The following is a 23,195-nucleotide window of genomic DNA, read 5'->3' on the forward strand; positions in this document are numbered from 1 at the left end:
TTTGATTGACATGATCTTTAATAGTTGAGTGACTGGTTAACTGCTATGCTAATAGAAAATCCAATTAACAGAACAAACAATAAGCACCGCGTACCTTCGGGAAAGTGTACTTGTCCAGTGTGGTCTCCTTGTTTGTCATGCGGACCAAATTGAGGGGAAGAATGTTGGCCATTCTCTGGATTTCATGGATGACTGCGTCAGTGTACGGCATGTTTTCTCTGTCAGTCACAGACGGCTGCTTGGATGAACCAACCACAGAATCTATCTCTGCCTGGACTTCCTCTGCACAGTGGAAACAGGAAACAGTGTGAGTCCGGGCACTGCATACATGACGGGGAAATGTTGTGCAACACACTAAGTAAGGTCAAGTAACGATGCAAACAAAACATGCAGGAATGGGTGTGTACAGGTACTAATCAAACAAACACACACCTTGAATATGAGGGTAGTTGATCATGAACAGCAGTCCCCAGTGTAAAGTGGTAGTGGTCGTTTCAGTTCCAGCACCAAACAGATCCAGAGTGCAAAAACATAAATTATTCAAATCAAAACCAGATTCTTTGTGCTTGTTCTATAAAAAAAAAAAAAAGTTCCATGTATTAGTTGACATATATATATTAATTAAAAATAGAACAGAGAAATCAACAAACACAATCAGGTGGTGCAGGTCCTTAAACCCGGAAATGAGTTAGCATTTTCGCACTTCCGGTTCCGCTTAGGATTAGATCCCTGATATAGATCTGTGGTTAACACAAGCTTAAGAGTTGTTTACGTTTTGTTCAACAACAAAAACTATAAGAAAATATGTCAGTGTACCACAGCCAGGAAGCTGACAAACAACTGATTCTGTCTTTTCCCCAGTCTGAAACCCAGGTGGTCGCACGCATCTCTGCCTGTTTGGCTGACATTACATTACATGTTACTTGTTAGACGCTTTTATCCAAAGCGACTTACATACTCAGTACTGTGGACAATCCCCACAGGAGCAATTTGGGGGGAAGTGTCTCAGGGACACAACGACATGCTGACTGCAGTGGGGTTTTAACCCGTGCTCCCCTTATCCGAACACCAATGCACTAATCCACTGCGCAACACATCTCTCAGTGGAGGTCTGCTCACCACCTGAAGCTCAACCTAAACAAGACTTAACGGATCTTCATCCCAGGTAAGGACTCTCCCATCCATGACCTGTCCATCAACACCGACCCCTCTGTTGTTTCCCCGAATCAGACTGCAAGGAGCCTGGGCGTTACCCTGGACGACCAGCTGAACTGCTAACATCGCTGCTACAACCTGATCCTGCAAATACACTCTGAACAACATCAGGAGGATACGTCCCCTACTGTCCCCTTCTGTCCCCTATTGTCCCTTTCTGTCCCCTTCTGACCCCCACTGTCCCAGGAGGACACTCAGGTCTTGGTCCAGGCTCTGGTCATCTGACGGCTGGACTACTGAACTCCCTCCTGGCTGGTCTACCTGCAAACGCCATCTACAGCTAATTCAGAATGCTGCAGCCAGACTGGTCTTCAACCTCCCCCAGTTCTCCCACACTAAACCTCTCCTCCACTGGCTGCCAGTTGCTGCCAGAGTACGCTTCAAGACCCTGGTACTGGCCCCCCAGGCTTTGAATGGATCAGCTCCTTCCTACATCCAGGCCTTGGTTAAACCATGTACTCCAGCACGTGCACTACGCTCGAGTCAGCAGATCGGCTTGCTGCTCCATCACTGCGAGTGGGACCCAGGAACCCCTCAAACATGCCTGTTAGCTATCCTGGCTCCTAAATGGTGGAATGAGCTTCCCATTGACATCAGGACAGCAGAAACTCTGCATATCTTCCGTTGCAAACTGAAAACGTTGTACTTTGGCAATTAAGTTATTCTAAAAAAAAGAAAGAAAAATAAGCCCTTTAAAGAGTTAGCTTAGGCCTTGTAACTGATTCAACAGCACTTATTATGGTATGACTTGCTTGAAGTGAATATATCTGCACTCCTTGTTTTTCCGTTTTTTAAGTCGCTTTTGATAAAAGCGTAGCCCAAATGAAATGTAAAAGTAAATACCCTACTGGTGAATGTCTGAAACTTCTGTGTGACGTAAAAACAGCGGTTGCTAAATGAGACAACTAAACGTCATCAGGCCAAACATTAGCTGCCTTTAGCTTAGCGGCGTTGTCAGTAAGTCATGCAACCTCTGGCTGTAGTTCCTCTCTAGCCTTACATTAGCTTTTTACTTCTGGTGATTGCATTCACGCTTAAAATAATCATAAATTGGTGTTAATATGTGGAGATGATCTTACTGAACAAAAATAGCAAATGTGTCAGCTAAATGCAAATGCAATGTAATGTGTGATCCACAGATCTTATTTTCTGCAACATTCTGTAACCCAAGGGAAAATGTATTTTGCTTTCTGTTGAGGGATCCTTGTGATGATAACTTTCAGGTCGGCCTACACTAATACATGATCCGTGCAGCACTCTATACAGAGCATATATCATCCATCACCTCTCCCATCTCTGTGAGGAAGCAGTCGATGTAGTCCCTGGGGAAGGACGGGTCAAAGCTCTCTCTGTGTTCCTTGATCTTCGTCTGTATGTAGTCAAGCAAATCTTGTGTCAGAGTGAAAATCCTCTGGTGGGGTCCAGGCAGTCGCTTCATCAGGCCGGGCAGGGTGTTGTACAGCTAAAGAGCACGGACACAAGAGGAAATTCAGTGTATACTCTATATACAGTATACAGTGCAAACAAGGCCTGTACACATTAGGCACAAAACACACACGCACAAACACATGCATTTTTTAGTTGTAAGAGCGTAGGGGCTACCATGTTCAGTACCCAGGAGTAGTTGTTGGTTCAGTGCATTGCTCAAGGACGCCTCTGCAGTGACCAGGAGGTGAACTGGTACCTCTCCAGGTTACAGTCCAAAGTCCTACAGACTGAGGTCATTTTTGTACTATTGCCCACTCCTAAACAAAACTATGTCAGTTTTACATCTGCACATTTATTCCAGATCTCCTTTCACAGGAGACATTTTGATCACGGTAGAAAAGCAAAGCTGTCAATATTAATTTGAATGATAACACCACTTATATAAACACAGCGGTAGAGAGTACCTCAGTACATTTACTCAGGTAGTATAATTGTTGAGGTACTAGCACATTCTTTAAATACTTTGATTATTTATATTATTCCTTTTATTTCATTTCAGAGTGAAATATTAAACATTTTAATACACTATATTAATCTGAAAGCTCTAGTGTCCTTTCAGAACAACATTTCAAATCAATAAAATATAAATATCATCATATAAAAAAGGTGTTCAAAATTGTTCAAAATACTAATAATCAGTTAATGCAGTCAGAGTCCAATAATGTAATATAAATGATATATAGATCATGGGGGATATTAGCATTTTTTGGAACATTTTGCTGTACATTTGAAATCATACTTTTGTATTTTACTTTGGTTTTAATGCATGATTTGTTTGTGTTATGGAGTATTTTTTTACACGGTTGTATTGACACTTTTACTTACAGTAAAGGATCTGGTTACATCTTCCATCAACATTTTTGAGTCGGAGTTCATTATTAAAATTCAATGCCATTTTAATTCAGTAGTTCTGGAACCCTCTTCCGAATTAGTTTAAAAAACTTTATGAAAATGTATGGGGTTTGGCTGGGTAATTCCTCACAATACAAATGATGAATGTGTATGAATGAGTCTCACATGAGCCCATATTCCTCCCTCTAAGTACATCAGCTCGTTGAAGGTCTCCAGTATATACTGGTGCTGCTTGTCATCGTAGTCAAAGCGGTCCCCGAACACCAGGCAGCAGATGATGTTGGACACTGCGTTGTTTATCAAGGATTGTGCGTTAAAAGGCTTGCCTGATAAATAAAAGGGAAAATATGTATAAGACAGGACAAAAAGTCAAAACATAACAGTGTGATGAGAAGAAGTTATGACTTTGATCACTGAAACAATGCAGCGCATGGTCTAAGGTCCATGCTCCAAATGTGAAGAGAAATCACATGTCAAATATTGCATCATGGGCCGCCTTATAGCTAGGATGGTCGAGCTTGTGAAGGACCCGGGTACGAATCCGGCTCAGGACCATTTAATGCACGTCATCCCCTCTTTCTCCCCATTTCAAGTCTTTCTCTTCAATAAAGGCACTAGTTGCTCAAATAATTATTTTTTAAAATAAAAAAATATTGCATCATGATGAGAAAAAAGCATTGATGGTTTATTTTTAAATAAGATCCGTGCCTTTGTGAAGGGTGAACGCCTCAGAGAGAAAGTGGCTCTCCTGCTGGATGGACGGCTCCAGGGACATCTTCCCCACACCAAAGTTTCTGAGGGTCCGGATAGCAAATCTCCGCTGCTGCCTCCAAGGATGTCCGTTTGATAACAACAGACCTTTTGGAAACAGAATAAAGCATTAGATATGAACGTAATTGGAATTGGACAGAACTAGCAGCTAATGCTAAACTAAATTCACTATGCTCATGTGTCTGATACAGTGTCAGACTGTCAGATAGGGCTGGGCTAAGAATGAAATCAAATATTCTGATTAGGGCTGTCACCGTTAATGTGTTAACCCTTGCGACTAATCCGGAAACTACAACGCGTTAAAAAATTAATTGATGTTTGTTTATGTTTACTGTGCCACTTCCGGTGTTAAAGGGGCACGGTCCGTGGGAAACTAGCCTTGCTAGGAACCATTCATTTTTTGTTTCATTTCTGGTTTGTGCGGTTTTTTATTTTCTATAGTTATTACGATGTCCAAAATGTAGGAAGTTATCTAGGCTCATATTACTTTATCAATATAATAGCGATATATTACCCAGCCCTAGTGTCAGTCTTATGCCAATACCCATTCAAATGCAACATACAGTACCATTATTCCCAGCTAATGCACTAAACAACGGTATCGTCGGGCGGTCCTCGTAGTCCTCTCCTTTCTGGATAAGGATCTCTCTCACCAGCTCGTAGTCATAGACGAACACAATTCTCCCACCAAAGAGCCGCAGGCTGAAAATCTTTCCATATTTTTCTGCAAACTGAACACAGAGAGCACACTGGTGTTCAGGATCACTGAGCAGACAACACACAAATCATTCCAGCTTTGGAGGTTTATATATGTAGAAGGATTCAATATCAATAAATGTATAACCTTTATTTACATTGAAGTACCGGTATATCAATAATACAATAATAATACAAAATGTAATCAACAACTAACCTATGATGTACTATAATCTGACATAATCCAGGGGGGGATTCACAAAGTACCCAGTGGTATTAAAAGTAGTTCACATAAAGTACTAAATCCTTACTTAGAAGCCCGAAATTGATTGAATTTACACTTAAAAAATCATAAAGTGGCGTAAATATGTGGAGATCATCCTGCTGAGCAAACGTGTTAAGTATCATAAACGTTTTTTGCCACAGAGCTTTTTTTCTGCAGTATTCCCAAATCCGATGGAAAAATACCATTGCTCGTAGTCGTGGCAGCTGCAACTTTAAAGTGATGAACACATCACACACATCGATAATTATAATCAGTAATGTAATATAGAAAGGGGGGACATTCTGCAAATGTAGTTCTATTGCGTTTGGTGCTTTCAGTATATTTTAATATGAATACTGTTTTCATTTGACTATGAACACAGGACTTTAAGATTCTGTTTTGGAATACCAACATCATGTCAAAGCAGAGAGATACAGCCATCACCTCCACATATTCCCAACTTTTAATTTTATATAATATATACAGTACTTACACCTGTCACAATTTGTCATGAACAATTTGTTATTCCCTTTCTCACCTCCTGACCATTATATCTGATGAAATACTTGTCTTCAATTAAATACTAGAGCAATTTAGGGTTAACTTCACTGTAGTAGACATAACCAGTGTTGGGCAAGTTACTTCCAAAATGTAATATAGTACATATTTCTTATTACTTAAGTAATAAGTTACATTACAATATTACTGTCTCTGAAATTTAATGAGTTACACTACTTTTATATGACTTTTGAGTTACTTTACCAAAATAACCTCAAAAGAATGGCTAGGTATTTTAAATGCTAAAATGTACTTTAGTGCAGCTCATTATACATCCAGTGAAGGGCAATGTGGTATAGCATAACAACTGTGTAGGACAGGCCATTAAGGCTACAAACAACTGTTATTACTTGGCATAGTTGAATACTCGATTCTGATTGTAAATTCATAACATGTGACATGTTGTTAATACAGTAGTAGAGACCACTGTCGAGGACTATAATGAGGATCAAGAAAGGTTAAAAGACGGAGCGCTGGACAATCCGTGTATCTACCGTCCAATTGTTTTTCTTTATTAAACACGTAAACGGAAGAGCGTCTTTTTGCATTTTGCTTTTTACCTTACTAAATGGTGAAATGGTGCTTGGAGCGAGGGGCGGGGTGAAACTCACAGAAGTGATTTCAAAACAAAAAGCACTCGTTTTCTTGGAACGGTGATAATATTATAAACAAGGGGAAAGGTTCACAAGACCTCATGAAAGACGACACACGAAGTGAGGATACCCGGCCCGGAGGAAGCCCGGGGTTCCCTTCTGGAGCCAGGCCCAGAAGGAGGACTCGTCGGCGAGCGTCTGTTGGCCGGGCTTGCCACGGAGCCCGGCCGGGCACAGCCCGAAAAGGCGACGTGGGCAACACCTCCGCTTCTCCGTCCCGCGGGCCCACCACCTACGGGAAACAGCGATGGGGTCGGGTGCACTGCCAGAAGGGTGGCAGTGAAGGCAGAGGGTCTCGACGGACCAGACCCGGGCGACAGAAGCTGGCTTTGGGGACGTGGAACGTCACCTCTCTGGGGGGGAAGGAGTCGGAGCTTGTGCGGGAGGTGGAGCGTTACCAGTTGGATCTGGTTGGGCTCACCTCTACGCACAGCGTCGGCTCTGGAACCTTACTTCTGGATAGGGGTTGGACTCTATTCTTCTCCGGAGTTGCTCAAGGTGTGAGGCGCCGGGCGGGTGTGGGGATACTCAAAAGTCCCCGGTTGGGTGCTTCGTTGTTGGAGTCTACCCCAGTGGACGAGAGGGTTGCCTCCCTACGCCTGCGGGTTATGGGGGGGAAAACTCTGACTGTTGTGTGTGCTTATGCACCCAACAGCAGTTCAGAGTATACGGCCTTCTTGGAGACCCTGGAAAAAGTCCTGTATGGGGCTCCTGAAGGGGACTCTTCAATCTTGCTGGGAGACTTCAACGCACATGTGGGCAATGATGGAGACACTTGGAGGGGAGTGATTGGGAGGAACGGCCCCCCTGATCTCAACCGGAGTGGTGGTTTGTTACTGGACTTCTGTGCTAGTCATGGATTGGCCATAACAAACACCATGTTCGAACATAAGGATGCTCATAAGTGTACGTGGTACCAGAGCACCCTAGGCAGAAGGTCCATGATCGATTTCGTTATCCTATCATCGGATCTGAGGCCGTATGTTTTGGACACTCGGGTAAAGAGAGGGGCGGAGTTGTCAACTGATCACCATCTGGTGGTGAGTTGGGTCGAGTGGCGGGGGAAGCCTCTGGATAGACCTGGTAAGCCCAAACGTGTAGTTCGGGTGAACTGGGAACGTCTGGAGGAGGCCCAAGTTCAGGAGGCCTTCAACTCACACCTCCGGCGGAGCTTTTTGGGCATTCCTGTGGAGGTTGGGGACATTGAACCAGAGTGGCCGGTGTTCAAAGCCTCTATTGCCGAAGCCGCGGAGGGGAGCTGTGGTCTCAAGGTCCTAGGTGGCTCAAGGGGCGGTAACCCTCGAACCTCCTGGTGGACACCGGTGGTCAGGGAAGCCGTCCGACTGAAGAAGGAGGCCTTCAGGGATTTGTTATCCCGGGGGACTCCCGAGGCAGTTGCAAGGTACCGACAGGCCCGAAGGGCAGCAGCCTCAGCCGTGGCCGAGGCAAAGCAGCGGGTGTGGGAGAAGTTCGGAGAAGACATGGAAAAAGACCTTCGGGCGGCACCAAAGTTGTTCTGGAAAACTGTCCGACACCTCAGGAGGGGGAAGCAGGGAACCATCCAAGCTGTGTACAGTAAGGATGGGACGTTGTTGACCTCAACTGATGGAGTGTTAGGGCGTTGGAAGGAGCACTTTGAGGAACTCCTGAACCCGACAACTCCGCCCTCTATGTTAGAGGCAGAGCTGGAGTATGACGGGGGATCGACACCAATCTCCCGGGGGGAGGTCACTGAGGTCGTCAAACAACTTCACAGTGGCAAAGCCCCGGGGGTGGATGAGATCCGCCCAGAAATGCTGAAGGCTCTGGGTGTTGAGGGACTGTCATGCTTGACACGTCTCATCTACGTTGCGTGGAAGTCGGAAACAGTACCCGAAGGAGTGGCAGACCGGGATGGTGGTTCCCCTTTTTAAAAAGGGGGATCAGAGGGTGTGTGCCAATTACAGAGGCATCACACTACTCAGCCTCCCCGGGAAAGTTTACTCTAAAAGGTACTCGAAAGGAGGGTCAGGCCGATTGTCGAACCTCAGATTGAGGAGGAACAATGCGGATTCCGTCCTGGTCGTGGAACGACGGATCAGCTTTTTACTCTCGCAAGGATCCTGGAGGGGGCCTGGGAGTACGCTTATCCAGTCTACATGTGTTTTGTAGACTTGGAGAAGGCATATGACCGGGTTCCCAGGGAGTCACTGTGGGAGGTGCTGCGGGAGTATGGGGTGAGGGAGTCTCTACTCAGGGCCATCCAATCTCTGTACTCCCAAAGCGAGAGCTGTGTCCGGGTCCTCGGCAGTAAGTCGGACCCATTTCAGGTGAGGGTTGGCCTCCGCCAGGGCTGCGCTTTGTCACCAATCCTGTTTGTAATATACATGGATCGGATTTCGAGGCGTAGTCGTGGGGGAGGTTGTCTGCAGTTCGATGGACTAAGGATTGCACCACTGCTTTTTGCAGATGATGTGGTTCTGATGGCTTCATCGGTCTGCGACCTTCAGCACTCACTGGATCGGTTCGCAACCGAGTGTGAAGCGGCTGGGATGAGGATCAGCACCTCCAAATCTGAGGCCATGGTTCTCAGCAGGAAACTGATGGACTGTCCACTCCAAGTAGGGAATGAGTCCTTACCCCAAGTGAAGGAGTTCAAGTATCTCGGGGTCTTGTTCTCGAGTGAGGGAACAATGGAGCGTGAGATGGGTCGGAGAATCGGAGCAGCGGGAGCGGTACTGCAGTCGCTTTACCGGACCGTTGTGACGAAAAGGGAGCTGAGCCAGAAGGCAAAGCTCTCTGTCTACCGCGCCATTTTCGTTCCTACCCTCACCTATGGTCATGAAGGATGGGTCATGACCGAAAGAACGAGATCGCGGGTACAAGCGGCCGAGATGGGTTTTCTCCGCAGGGTGGCTGGTGTCTCCCTTAGGGATAAGGTGAGAAGTTCGGTCATCCGGGAGGGACTCGGAGTTGAACCGCTCCTCCTTCGCGTCGAAAGGAGCCAGTTGAGGTGGTTCGGGCACCTAGTTAGGATGCAACCTGGGCGCCTCCCTAGGGAGGTGTTCCAGGCACGTCCAGCTGGGAAGAGACCAAGGGGTAGACCTAGAACCAGATGGAGGGATTATATATCTTCGCTGGCCTGGGAGCGCCTTGGGATCCCCCAGTCAGAGCTGGTTGATGTGGCCAGGGAAAAGAAATTTTGGGGCTCTCTGCTGGAACTGATACCTCCGCGACCCGACCACGGATAAGCGGGAGAAGATGGATGGATGGATGGATGGATGGGAAAGGTGAAATTAGCGATCACAACGAAAACGGCCAAGACACATATTGAACCCAGAAAAGGAATGTTATTAAGGCCTGTAAGTATAATAAGCCTGTGTCTAAAATGGACCACATTGTTAGGAGATTTGAACGATACAGCAATTCTGCACTGCGGTCACTCAGCCGTCTCTCGCGTTGTTTTTTCAAATCAGCTGCTCTTCATTTTTTGTCCTGCAATATTTGATGATCGATACAAATATTTGTTATCATAAGTTATTCATAAAACTGACACTGTTGGACTCGGTACCAGTTTGACTGCTACCAGAAATAAAATGAAGTACTTTTACTGTGTACTTTGCAGTGGTGGCTGGTGGAAAATATTTGTGGTGGGGCTATGGAGATGTTGACCAAACCATACTAGGGGGGTCCGGGGGGATGCTCCCCGGGAAGACACATTTGAGAAATAACCCCTTAAACTATGACTTCTGGTGATGTTAAAGGGGGGGGGGGGGGGGGGGGGAGGACAAATTGAGGCTTACAAATATGAGATAATCCATAATCTTCAGTGTGGTTAGCTATGAATCTTCCAAAACTTCCTAACACCTTGTCCTGGACATAGTTTCAACTGTGCAACAGTACAATAGGCCCACACAAACTGCAGAACACTGGTGCTTTTGGCAAAACTCCAATGATTTAATTCCCATTTAAAATCAGGAGACTAAATACGAACATTGTGTGTGTGTGTGTGTGTGTGTGTGTGTGTGTGTGTGTGTGTGTGTGTGTGTGTGTGTGTGTGTGTGTGTGTGTGTGTGTGTGTGTGTGTGTGTGTGTGTGTGTGTGTGTGTGTGTGTGATACTTGCCAACCCTCCCGATTTTTGCGGGAGACTCCCGATTTCATTGCCCTCTCCCGGTTTCCTCCCGGGGTCATATTTCTGCCGCATTTCTCACGATTTCTAACAAAATCAGATTTACTCACGACTGTTTCCACTCAGACTTTAATACAGCTACACCATAGTTTGGTTTCCATGGTAGCGCGTCTCTTTAGCAGCGAGCGCAACTCAAAGTTGAGTTCTAACCGGTTACATTGGCGACACACTTTACCTCACATTTACTATATTGATTGTAAGATAGCAAAACTAAACAGAGTGCAGACAGACTACTGAAGCCTCCTCTCCACATGAACTTCAACCTCTCTGTGAAGGTCAGGTTTAATGCAGTATGCTGCTTTGTTGCTTCTGTAGACTCTGTGCTCTTTCATTCCAGTAAAACTCCTCAGAAACCATTAGAAACCAGTATTTGACCAATAAACAAAACAATTGACAAAACTTTTAACTATGAAATATGTTAAACTTTGGTGAGCTTCAGCGGGGTAAGGCCATATAGGAGCTCCCTCACAAATACCCAGGGGTTAAATTGGGCTGGGGCTGTCCGGGGCTAAGCCCTGGCACATAGGACGATGCTCTGACGTCATCACCCTCACACATTTGTCATATGTTTACAAAAAAGGATATATATGTTAAGACTTTTCTCGTTCTTAATATAGACTATATTTAGGGTCTATATGTGTTGACTTTACTTTAAAATAGCAGATCTCTGTGACCGGATATAGTTTGGCTTCCGTTTACACGCATTCGATTCATTAACGTGTCCGTTCACACTAGACCGCTGGAAATGCTGGAAACGATGTAGTACATATGTCAGGCCTGTAAGTGGCGCTGCTGCCGCCCGAAATACACCAAAAGCAGCGAAGAAGATCCCGGAGCATGGTTGCCATGGTTGCCCTTCTGTTTATTCTCCGCGGTGGACGGCGTGTTCTCCTGCTGTATCTCTCAGGTAGTCCACCAGCAGATGAAAAACACCCACCTCTCCGCCTCTTCCAAGGAACGAGGGGACCGTGCGGCAGAGTTTCCGTAAAAAAAATGTTCCGCCGGTCAACCTATCCGTTAAAGTTTAAATCTTCCGTACAAAATTAGAAAAGTGCCGGTCAAAGGTCTTCTTTGTTATTTATTGAGCTTTAAAACAAATTGATAACGACTCTGTTCTCTGTATAATAATATAATAATATTTAATAAACGGTGACTGCCTCTCTTTTCCTCCCCCTCTTCTGACAGCCCAGCAGCAGCAGGAGACGTGGGGAGAGGGAGGCGGGCTATTTCATCGTTATCAGAAAAGGATCATATAGGGCACACACGGAGCCGTTGGACCCCCAGAGCGTTGCGTATGCCGGTCTACCCACCTAGGGACCCGTTACCGTAGTCATTTAGTTCCCCCCCCCACACAGAGCGGAGCAAGGCAACGAAACTTAAAATAATAAGCAGCATTTTACGGCGCGCTATGCATGGGGCCGCCTTGTGGGGTTTCCCGACATGTCGTTTCAGTAAATTAAAGGGTGTTTCATGTTGTCGTTGCTGTGAACCTTCTTAATACCTTGGAAAATGCCGTTTAATACTTTTTAATAGCCTTAATTTTCGCTAAATTGATTTATCAACTTTTAATAGTTTTGAAGACCCCGCGGACACCCTGCTGTAAAATACAGGTCCAGCCCAAACATATGCTCCATGGTGCTACAGGCAACTACAACTACAATAAGCATGTAAATGTTAATCTACAGCTCCGGCGATCCACTAGCACCTGTCTCCACCTGCAGACACAGCCATCCTCATCAACTACTTACTGTAGCATCACCTTGGATACGAGTCCAAACAACTCACAGACTGCATCGGGCGCTGAAATTGCCGCCCTGAGACCATCAGATCTGACAACGCTGATTGGCTGAAATTATGTTTCGGCGGTATAGTTTACAGATAGCAACAGTCAGCAATGTGTTGCCTGCTGCTGCTCTGGCTGAGGGCTCCTTTCTTACCGCCCAGACGAGAGAGGGTAATGATTCACGCTGCAGCCAGGCAGGAAACATGTGACTTATCAGTAACTTTAGACATCGTAAAACTATTTTAAATGAGATTTTATTGTAGATTATACATTTTACTGATACCAACTATATCATATTTACCTTACTTTAAAAAATATATATATATATTTTTTAATGACAATCAAACATGTGGGAAGAGGGGGGCGGCACCCCTAGTGCCCCTATGGGCCGACCGCCACTGGTACTTTGTGAGTAATCCTCTGTCAGAGTCCCCTCCATAGTACATAATGCATGTTTCCTGCTATCTTTGATGAATGACAACAAATACAATTTTACCATTAGCTCTTAATGATATTGATACTGTTTCACTCAGTAGTCTTACACCCACAATACAATGAAGTAATTCAAGTGTGTTGTTTAAAAATCCTCTGTCAATGTCCCCTCCTGAGAACAAAATCAAGCCACTTCTGTTAAGTTTGATGAGGGAAAAAATGATTTTTGCCATTAGTTCTTTGTGAGTTTGACACTGTTGGACTCAGTACTAGTGAAACTACTCCCACAAGTATAATGAAGTACTTTTACCATGTACTTTTCCAGTAATCCTCTGTCAATGTCCCCTCCTGAGTACAATAATGCATGTTTTTCTGCTATTTTTAATAAGCGACTGATATTATTGGAGTATTTTAAGTATTTTAAGAGGATATGGTGGACAAATTATCAGCAATACTTCCAGTCAGTACTCCAGCAGCAGCATGTTACACCTTGGAAAGTCTTTAGAGACTGGCCTGGATAGCTGGTCACAAATATCCTTCAGCAAAGTGACACACTTTGTCACTCTGGTTGGCCTCTTATGATGCTGCTGTCTTTTAATATATAATTATTTCTCTGCCGCTAGTTCGTACCTCGCAGATTCCTCAGTCTCATCAGCCTCATCCTTCCATCAATCCCAGTCAATGCCTCCAGTACACTTCCAGTGTATGACTCCATATGATATGGTCCTGATGCTGTAAGGTTGATGCCCCATGATCACACAATGACCCCTCTAAAGTCTGAGTGCCAGCTGCCAAGGACCTCATATTATGTCTGTCATTAATGTTACATCACACATTATAACCACTTTACAATAAGACTACTCTTATAAAGGGTTTACGAATAGTTTGAAAATGTATTTATTAATTAGGTTGTGAACACTTTATAAATCATTAATAAGCTTTTATAAGACATGAGATAAACAGGGCAACTGTGACCGGTTGCTTGCCAAATAGTGAGCCCACATTTATCTGTACTGCTAAGTCTTATATTGGCTACCTAGCTTACTTCGTCTTCTTCATCAGCCGGCATCCTTGGTATCTGCTGTTCACTGAGGTGATTCTCGCTAATACCTCATTCACACCAACGCAACTCCGGTTCAAGCTCCGTGCTAGAGCTTTTCAGTTTCAGAACCGGTTCTTCGGTTTAGCTCCGGCTCTTTTCACACTGCCCAGAGTCCGACTGGTGCTGCGTCATTGCGTCATCGTTTGAGTCATGACGTAACCGTTTGCGTTCTGCTTCATAAAGCCAAAACGCGCGGAAACCCCTCACAGCTGACACCGACAACAACAATGGCCGATTGTGCTCCAGCTTCCTCTGTACCTCTTCGGAAGACCAGATTCCCAGCAGGTAGCTGGTCTCTTCAGTGGACCACTGCTGCTTGTTAAGTTTCTCCATCGTTGTGTACAAACTGGATAAAATGTGGGCTTTTTGTTGTTGTTAAGAAGTTGATCCCGCCCCTGCCCCCACCTCGACGTAAGAGTGACGTATGTGGTGCTTTTGCTCTAGCCGGACAATTTGTTGGTGCTCTAAATTAACCGGATTCCGGAGCTAAGATGCTGCTCTGCTGCGGTGTGAAGAGGAAAACCCGGTGCTTTTCAAGCTCCAGCTCCTAACCGGCCCTAAAACACCGTTGGTGTGAATGAGGTATAAGTAAGGCTTAGTCCTCTTGCCAAATAGTGAGCCTGTGTTGCTGTACAGATGTAGCGATTCATTTCAGACAGTTTGAAACGCGAGGGCCGTGATTGGTACGTGATCTGCCCTCGCTCAAGGGAAAAACTCCAGCTTGACTTGAGACCGCCCCCGTGATAGATAAATGTAATTATAATGAAGCCAGCTGCAATGGATCATTGATCCACCAGGGGGTGCAGTGGGGTTCCACACTGGAGCTCATGTGAAATAAAGTCAGATACAGTACGCTGGATGAACAGCGGAACTTTGTTAAGATCCATATGTCACGGATATCATACTACTGTGCTAAATAAAAGACATTTAATCATTTACAAAACATCACCATGTTATTATTTAACAAAATAATTTTGTTATTCGAAAAAAACGAACGGGAGAAAATGCAGCTCTTGATTTTTAATCCTAATTTAATCATCATCTTCACCACGATCATTTATGTTTATGTTCGCCGAATTGACATGAAATCACTGACACGTATGAATATAATGTATTAAACTTCATTAAAACGTTATTAACGTGCCTAAACTCAGTAATTCACCAAAAATATGTATATTTTAATGGAGCCTCGTCAGTCGATCAGGATCCCAAAGCGTAGCGGAGGGATCCTGCATGAAGGGTGTTCTATTTCGTATATGGCTTCGCCCTCTAAGGCTATCGCTGGGTAATCCCCCTGCGCTGAAACACTTGTAGTCCACGCCCACCCGCAAGGTGGGCCCCACCCTCGGGCCTCCTTCCGGTATAAATAGGAAGGAGGCCCGGCAATCTGCTCCCTCTTTTTTTCAGCAAACAAGCACAGTTACTGAAGCACAGCAATTGAGAATCATCATGAGCAACAACTGCGTCCATGATTGTCCCTCATGTGGCTCTGGGTTCATAATGAGTTATGACCTGCAGAGATAAAAGCAGTATGCGAATCCTGCCGGGGGTCAGAGCACGCATACGCGGCTCTAAACCAGCAGGTAGCATGCACTGCGCTCGTCTCCCCTCGGGCGACAGGAAGCGGAGCGCGGACACTCTTGCTGCTGTGGCCGAGGAGGACGATTGGCCCGTCCAGGCTTACGAGCCCGCGGACGGGGCCTGGTGTCCCTGGGGCATAGTGCCGGGCAGGAGTCCGAAGGAACTCCTGCCCCGCCTCCCTCCACTGTTCACCGTTCGGTTCTCCCCTCCCTCCTCTCCCCCGGAAGGGGGAGACAGAGTCGGAGCAGGGTGCCAGCTTGGCGGCCGAACATGCTTTCCCCCTCTCCGTCACCACAGCGCGGCGGCGTCTGTTACGGAGACGGCCAGAAAAGTGCTACTGGACGCTCCAATCAGCCCGGACTGGCTGTTCGGACCCCAGTTCCACGCCATGGTGGAGTCCATGAAGACGGCCACGGAACAGGTGGACGGCATTCGCCAGCATGTACAGCTGGCTCCAGTCGGCTGAGCTGCCACAGCGGCACCAACGCCCGCAGCAGCCGCGGCGTCCACGCCGGCCACAGGAGGCCGCAAGCGGAGAGACGCCCACAGCAACCGCCCCGGTGGCTGCAGGGGCTCCGTCCCACGTCTCCGCTCCCCCGCCACCCCAGAGACAGGGTCTCCCGGCGGCGAGTCAAAGGGGAGTGAGGCTCCCCCGCTCCTGGTCTGCTCCGCGAGAGCCTCCGAGGAAGCGGAGCCGGTAATTAAGCCGGCTGCCACTAATCTGTTGATTAAGTAGACAGCAGGGCTCCCTGCAGAAGCCTGCTGGTTTTAACCTATCGGTTAATAAACCTGCAGAGCTCGCGGCATTCCCCTGTCCGAGATACGCCTCCTACACACGGTCATAATAACCTATGAGCGCCGGTATAACGCCTCATGTGGACAGCACTGCACACACCTCCACTCATCCCCTGAGCGTGTACACGCCTCATGATGACAGCCGGAGTGAAACGCAGCGTGTGGAGGTTTCCTCGCAGCCCTTTCACGGGCAGCGGCGGCGAGGGCAATGGCGTGGCTCGTCACCATGACGACCATTACAGCACATCATAGAGAAGCCAGAACGGGGAATGAACAGTATTCCAGGCTGAGTGCCCCCAGCGGAAGCGCCCCCAGCGCCACGGCGCCAGGGCTCGCTGCAGAAGCCTGCTGGTTTTAACCTATCGGTTAATTAACTGCAGAGCTCGCTAATTAAGCCGGCTGCCACTAATCTGTTGATTACCAGCAGGGCTCGCTGCAGAAGCCTGCCCGTTTCAACCTCGGTTAATAACCTGCAGAGCTCGCGGCATTCCTCTGTCCGAGATACCGCCTCCTACACACGGTCATAATAAACCCATGAGCGCCGTTATAACGCCTAATGTGGGCAGCATTGCACACACCTCCATCCATCCCCTGAGCGTGTACGCGCCTCATGATGAGAGTCGGAGAGAGACGCAGCGTGTGGAGGCCCCCGCGCAGCCCGTTCGGTCCAAGCCCACCTGGGGTTGCCTCACGCCCTGTGTAAACCAGCTGCCTATAACCTGTCAGTTAATAGCCAGCAGGGCTCGTTGCTAAAGCCTGGTTTTAACCTGTCGGTTTATACATTTCAGAGCGCGCTAATTAAGCCGGCTGCCACTAATTTGTTGATTAGTAGACAGCAGGGCTCACTGCAGAAGCCTGGTTTTAACCTGTTGGTTAATAAACTACAGAGCTTGCGGCATTCCTCTGTCCGAGATACGCCTCGTACACACGGCCTTAATAAACCCATGAGCGCCGTTATAACACCTCATGTGGGCAGCACTGCACACACCTCCATCCATCCCCTGAGCGTGTACGCGCCTCATGATGAGAGGCGGAGTGAAACGCAGCGTGTGGAGGCTTCCTCGACGCCCTTTCCCCTCACAGTGGCGGCGAGGGCAATGGCATCACAGAGAAGCCAGAACGGGGGAATGAGCAGTATTCCAGGCTGAGTGCCCCCAGCGGCAGCGCCCGCAGCGCCACGGCTCGCTGCAAGAAGCCTGCTGGTTTTAACCTATCGGTTAATAACCTGCAGAGCTTGCTAATTAAGCCGGCTGCCACTAATCTGTTGATTAAGTAGACAGCAGGGCTCGCTGCAGAAGCCTGCCGGTTTTAACCTCGGTTAATAACCTGCAGAGCTCGTGGCATTCCTCTGTCCGAGATACGCCTCGTACACACGGCCTTAATAAACCCATGAGCGCCGTTATAACACCTCATGTGGGCAGCACTGCACACACCTCCATCCATCCCCTGAGCGTGTACGCGCCTCATGATGAGAGCCGGAGTGAAACGCAGCGTGTGGAAGCTCCCTGGCGTGGCTCGTTGCCATGACGACCACAGAACATCTCGAGCATGTGCGCTCGCTCTTAGAGTGTTTCTCAGAGTGGCAGCGCGTGTGTCTGATGGACAGATGGATGAGCAGGCTGATCAGCAGAGGATAAGTCCTGCAGTTCGCCTCTCTCCCACCCCCCCCTACAGTTCAATGGGATACAGGAAACACTCCTGTCCTCCCAGAAGCTATGTTTTGCGCTCCAATCCGAGCTGCTGGAACTCCTGTTGAAAGAGGATATTTCCAGGGTTCCTCAAAGGGAGGAAAATCACAGGTTTTCACTCCCGTTATTTTTCTAATCCCCTGAAAAAGACTGGGGGAATGAGACATCCTCGATCTGTCAGTATTCCACATGTTGACGATCAAACAGGTGCTGGAATGTTTTCACCAGGACGACTGGTTCACTTCCACCTGAAGGATACATACTTCCACGTACCCATCATCCCAAAACACAGGAAATTCCTGCGTTTTCCATTCAGGGAATATCAAACGAGATCGTCTGCCGTTCGGATATTTCCTGGCTCCTCGCATTTGTGTAGAGAAGGCTGGAGCCACTACACAGAGGAGGGATGAGAGTGTGGTTTTTCTCTGGACGACCTGCTATTTGCTGGCTCACTCCAGGGAGGAAGTCGCTTTACAGACGGTACATCTCGTATCGCATCTGTCAAAGCCTGGGCTTCATAATAAATTGGAAGAAGAGCTGTCCTCTTCCCTCTCAGACAATCGTTTATCTGGGAGTGGAGTTAAACTCAGCCAGCATGAGAGCGCGACTCTCGCGGCAGCGAGGGGAGGAACTGACAGCTCTCCTCCGGCGTGTCACAACCCACACAGCCCTCTCCGTGACGCAGCTGCTTGGCGTTGGCGTCAGCTGGTCACGTGATGATCCCCTTGGGTCTCTTCCAACAGGGGGACTCCAGAGGTGGTTCATTCGCTGCAGAAGCCTGCTGTTTTAACCTATTGGTTTATAAACTGCAGAACTCGCGGCATTCCTCTGTCCCAGATATGCCTCCTACACACGGTCATAATAACCCACGAGCACCGTTATAACACCTCGTGTGGACAGCATGCACGCACCTCTCATCCCCTTGGCGTGTACGCGCCTCATGAGGAGAAACGGAGTGAAAGGCAGCGTGTGGAAACTCCCTCGCAGCCCTTTTGCCTCACGGGCAGCGGCGGCGATGGCGTGGCTCGTCACCATGAAGACCATTACGGCACTTCACAGAGAAGCCTCTCCCCCCAGCAGTTCCATGGGATACAAGAAACACTCCTGTCATCCCAGGAACAGTGTCTTGCGCGGTTTTTACCCCCGCTATTTTTCTAAATCTCCTCTGTCCTGTGCGCGCGCCGTCTTGCTATGTGGCGCGCACGGCTGCCTTGCGCCATTCTCAGCGCCTGTTTGCGCACTATAGAGAGCGCTCGATCGGGCAACCTCTGTCTGCACAACGGCTGTCACACAGGTTGTGTGAGGCTGTGTCACAGGCATGTCTCCTCTGGGGTGGAGCCCCCGGAGAACATCAATGCGCACTCCACCAGAGGAATTTCCTCCTCCACGGCTTTGCACGGAGGAATGTGGAGTGGAAGATATTTGCACTGCTGCATCTTGGTCTTCCCCCTGTTCATTTATTCATTTTTATTTGAGGGATGTCTCCCATTCCTCTCTGACACACCCTGTACTGGGTGTCCTGTCGGAGTGAGTGACGTCAGGGAGCCAGCTGTGCGCCTCTCTCCTGCCTCTCGGCACGCGGAGAGCGGCCCTTTTCCCCTCTTATAGGAGGGATGTTCCTTTTTCCTCTGACACACTTTATACGGAGTGCCTGGTCAGAGTGAGTGACGTCAGGGATCCAGCTGGGCGCTCTCCTACCTGTCTGACACGCAGAGAGCTGCTGTTCCCCCTCTATGATCGCTGCGCAAGGTGGGACCTTCGTCTCTACTTTCTCACAGCGGCCGGTATGTATTGTTCCCAGCCTTCACCCCGTCGGGAAGATAGGCATGTTTTGCTATGTTCCAGGGACGGTGATGCGCCATTACGCATGGCACAACAGGCATGGGGTGTTATTTAGCAGGTGTGTCTGTGCTTCTAGTGCCGGGCAGACCCAGTGGCGCGCAGACTACATCATGCTTCGACCTTAACCCAATAGCAATAGCCTTAGAGGGCGAAGCCATATACGAAATAGAACTGAGGTTACCTACTGTAACCCCAGCTTCTATGAGTAAATGGCGCAGCCCTCTCAGAGCTGGGCCCCACTGGCTCTACGAATAGCTGAAGAAAAGTTATTTGGTATGGGAGCAGATTGCCGGGCCTCCTTCCTATTTATACCGGAAGGAGGCCGGAGGGTGGGGCCCACCTTGCGGGTGGGCGTGGACTACAAGTGTTTCAGTGCTGCGCGGGGGCGCAGGGGGATTACCCAATAGCGATAGCCTTAGAGCAGGGGTTCTCAAAGTTTTGATGAGTGAGGGCCAATTTAGGTACCCAATATTGGATTGAGGGCCGCCCAAGAAAAAACGGAACACACAATTCCAAAACAAATCTTCTCTTTATTGCACACACACACACACACACACACACACACACACACACACACACACACACACACACACACACACACACACACACACACACACACACACACACACACACACACACACACACACACACACACACACACACACACACACACACACACACACACACACACACACACACACACACACACACACACACACACACACACACACACAGAGAGTATTGCGCTGGAGTTAGTGATATGCTGTGGATTTCCTGTCTTATCAGCAGGGCCCTGTTTCAGAACCAATTCCAGCTACTCAAGCACCACAGGATAGTCTCTGCAAGACAAATACAGAGAGACAGAGAGGGGGGAGGGAGAGAAAGAGACTTTTAAAATAGAAGCTTACCAAAGACCACAATAACACAGTATTCATCATCATCATTGTTATTATTATTGTTGTTGTATTTGTAACACAAATCGGCTATTATTGCCTGTCATCAACATACCTTTTCCTACTTTGAATGGGATTTATGGTGCTGTCGTCTGTTGGCTACTATTCCTTTGATGTCCGGTTCCATCTCCATTGTTGCTATACGAAGGAAAGCATGTAGATGGGCATCCGTCAGCCTGGATCTCAGCTGGGATTTGTTGATGGCCATGGTGGAGAAGGTTTTCTCACAAATGTATGTGCTTCCGAACAGAGAGGCCATTCTGATGGCATGTTGGCGAAGTGCAGGGTACGTAGATGGGGAAAGTCCTTTGTAGAACTCGATGAGATTCTTGTCTCGATATGCTGCTCTGGCCTCAGAGCTCTCCTGCAGGTCGATGAGCTCGAACTGCATTTCTGCAGGCTCTTCTTCGGGTGCACATGTGAAGGGATCTTGGAATAGGTTGAATGACTTCTCGTGGTCACTGAAGTCCGAGAAGCGGTGGTGGAATTCCTCTTGGAGTTTTTCCATGAGGTTGTGGTTCTTGTCTGAACACAGGTGATGTAAAACGTCACATTCACCTGCGAGCACCTTGCAGGTGGGGAAATGGGTTAGATCCCCCTCTCTGAGCTGTCCCTGCACTAGTTGAAGTTTTCGCTGGAAAGCTTTGACGCTTTCAAACAATGTGGAAATGAGCTTCCCATGGCCCTGCAGCTTCACATTGAGATCGCTGAGAAAGGTGTTCAGGTCAACAAGGAACGCTAGGTCACAAAGCCATTCAGTGTCACTTAACTGTGGCAGATCTTGTCCTTTTGATTGCATTAACTCAGCGATTTCTTTCCTCAAATTAAAAAAACGCTTCAGTGTGGCACCTCTGCTCAGCCACCTGACAGCAGTGAAGTATATGACGTCACCAAATTCAGCCTCTGATTGCACCAAAAAAGTTTTGAATTGACGGTGATTCAGACCTCTGGACTTTATGAAATTCACTGTCTTCTCACCTCCGTTATTGGCCACTTTGTCGCTGAGCAAAGAGACAGCGCCCGCCTTTCTCCCGACCATGGCTGGCGCTCCATCTGTTGTGACACCGAACATGGATGTCAGCTCCACATTGTATGCATCGAGACTACGACACACAGCATCACAAATGTCGATTCCCCTTGTTCTGTCTTTGATACTCTCCATGCTTAGCAGTTCCTCGCCTATTTCAAAGTCCTCCGTGACCGTTCGAATGAAAATCAGCAGTTGTGCAGTATCAGAAATGTCTGTACTCTCATCCAGTGCTATAGAAAAGGACCCCTTGCCTAGGCCTTCCACACGTAGTCCCAATTGCTCTTTGAGATCATTGGCCAGATCTTCGATTCGTCGCGTCACTGTGTCATTCGATAAACTTATGTCACGGAACTTTGACTTTTGTTCAGGGCATACAATGTCAGCCACTTTCAAAATGCAGTCTCGCACGAATTCTCCATCACTGAACGGCTTGCTCCGCCTGGCAATTTCGTGAGCTACCACATAGCTAGCCTGTGTTACAGCTTCACCGGATTTTGCAAGATTTGTAAAAACTGACTGCTGGGCAGTTAAACCTCTTTGAAGTTGTTCAAGTTTAGTTCTGCGCTCCTTGCCCATGAACTTCTCATACATTTTATGATTGGTATCATAATGGCGTTTTATGTTATACTCCTTGAGCATTGCATTCACCTGCTTGCAGATGAGGCATATCACTTTATCCGACCCCTGAGGTAAAACGAAGTAAGCGTTGCTCCATTTCTCCTGGAACTTCCTTTTCTCCTCACTGACAAAACGTTTTTTACGCGACGGCCCTGGCTCCTCCATCTCGCTTACACAACGAAAACTTCCAACAAATTTTGTTTCCGATGTTCACGTGAACACTTTGCCGCCTTTGGGACGTGCATCCAATCAGGGAGTGAGTTTGGGGATGCTCGCGCTGGGGGTATTCAGTGGAAATAACAGTGTGCCTGAGTGTGGACGTTGGGAGAGACAGCTTGTTGTTTTATTATTGTATAACCGGACTTTTGTGTGCGTTCATATACTTAACCACACACGCAAACACACACACTCTTTCTCTGCCGTTACATAGCAGACACTACTTTATCTGTCAAGTTGTCTCCGATGCCACCACAACTTCCTGTCAAACACGTTATCTCGCCTTCAAAATAAAAGCATGCAAACGGAACTGGAAGTTAACCTAAATTAAATCCAAAATACACATAAAACTACAACGAAGGCAACAAAAACAATGCAACATCTCCTTCAGTCTCAGAGGACACAAAGTTGGGTTATCTACAGACAGTGACTAGCTAAAATCGCTAGCTAACTCCCGTTTCTGATAACTTACAACAGATTTTCCGCTT

The 23,195-nt window shown here is 47.5% G+C and overlaps 2 protein-coding genes across 3 annotated transcripts in view; both read right to left on the reverse strand.

The window, feature by feature from the left end:
- The window catches only part of LOC307017001 (cytochrome P450 2J4-like), a 40,295-nt gene that overhangs the window by 1,156 nt on the left and 15,944 nt on the right, over positions 1-23,195 (reverse strand). For both annotated transcript variants that reach the window (XM_079646418.1, XM_079646419.1), the window contains exons 2-7: positions 4,895-5,057; positions 4,264-4,413; positions 3,721-3,881; positions 2,501-2,677; positions 433-571; positions 95-282 (exon numbers count right to left, since the gene is read on the reverse strand). In XM_079646418.1, the coding sequence (XP_079502544.1) occupies positions 95-282; positions 433-571; positions 2,501-2,677; positions 3,721-3,881; positions 4,264-4,413; positions 4,895-5,057 (978 nt within the window). The remainder of the gene's footprint in view (positions 1-94; positions 283-432; positions 572-2,500; positions 2,678-3,720; positions 3,882-4,263; positions 4,414-4,894; positions 5,058-23,195) is intronic.
- On the reverse strand, positions 20,409-22,372 carry LOC307017014 (general transcription factor II-I repeat domain-containing protein 2A-like). The gene is made up of 2 exons (XM_079646437.1): positions 20,899-22,372; positions 20,409-20,729 (listed from the first exon to the last, which is right to left on the reverse strand). Exon 1 carries the CDS (start codon positions 22,003-22,005, stop codon positions 20,905-20,907), a length of 1,101 nt encoding a protein of 366 aa, XP_079502563.1. The 5' UTR covers positions 22,006-22,372; the 3' UTR covers positions 20,409-20,729; positions 20,899-20,904.

This window comes from Notothenia rossii (assembly GCF_949606895.1).
Source record: "Notothenia rossii genome assembly, chromosome: 1".
Classification (NCBI taxonomy): domain Eukaryota; kingdom Metazoa; phylum Chordata; class Actinopteri; order Perciformes; family Nototheniidae; genus Notothenia; species Notothenia rossii.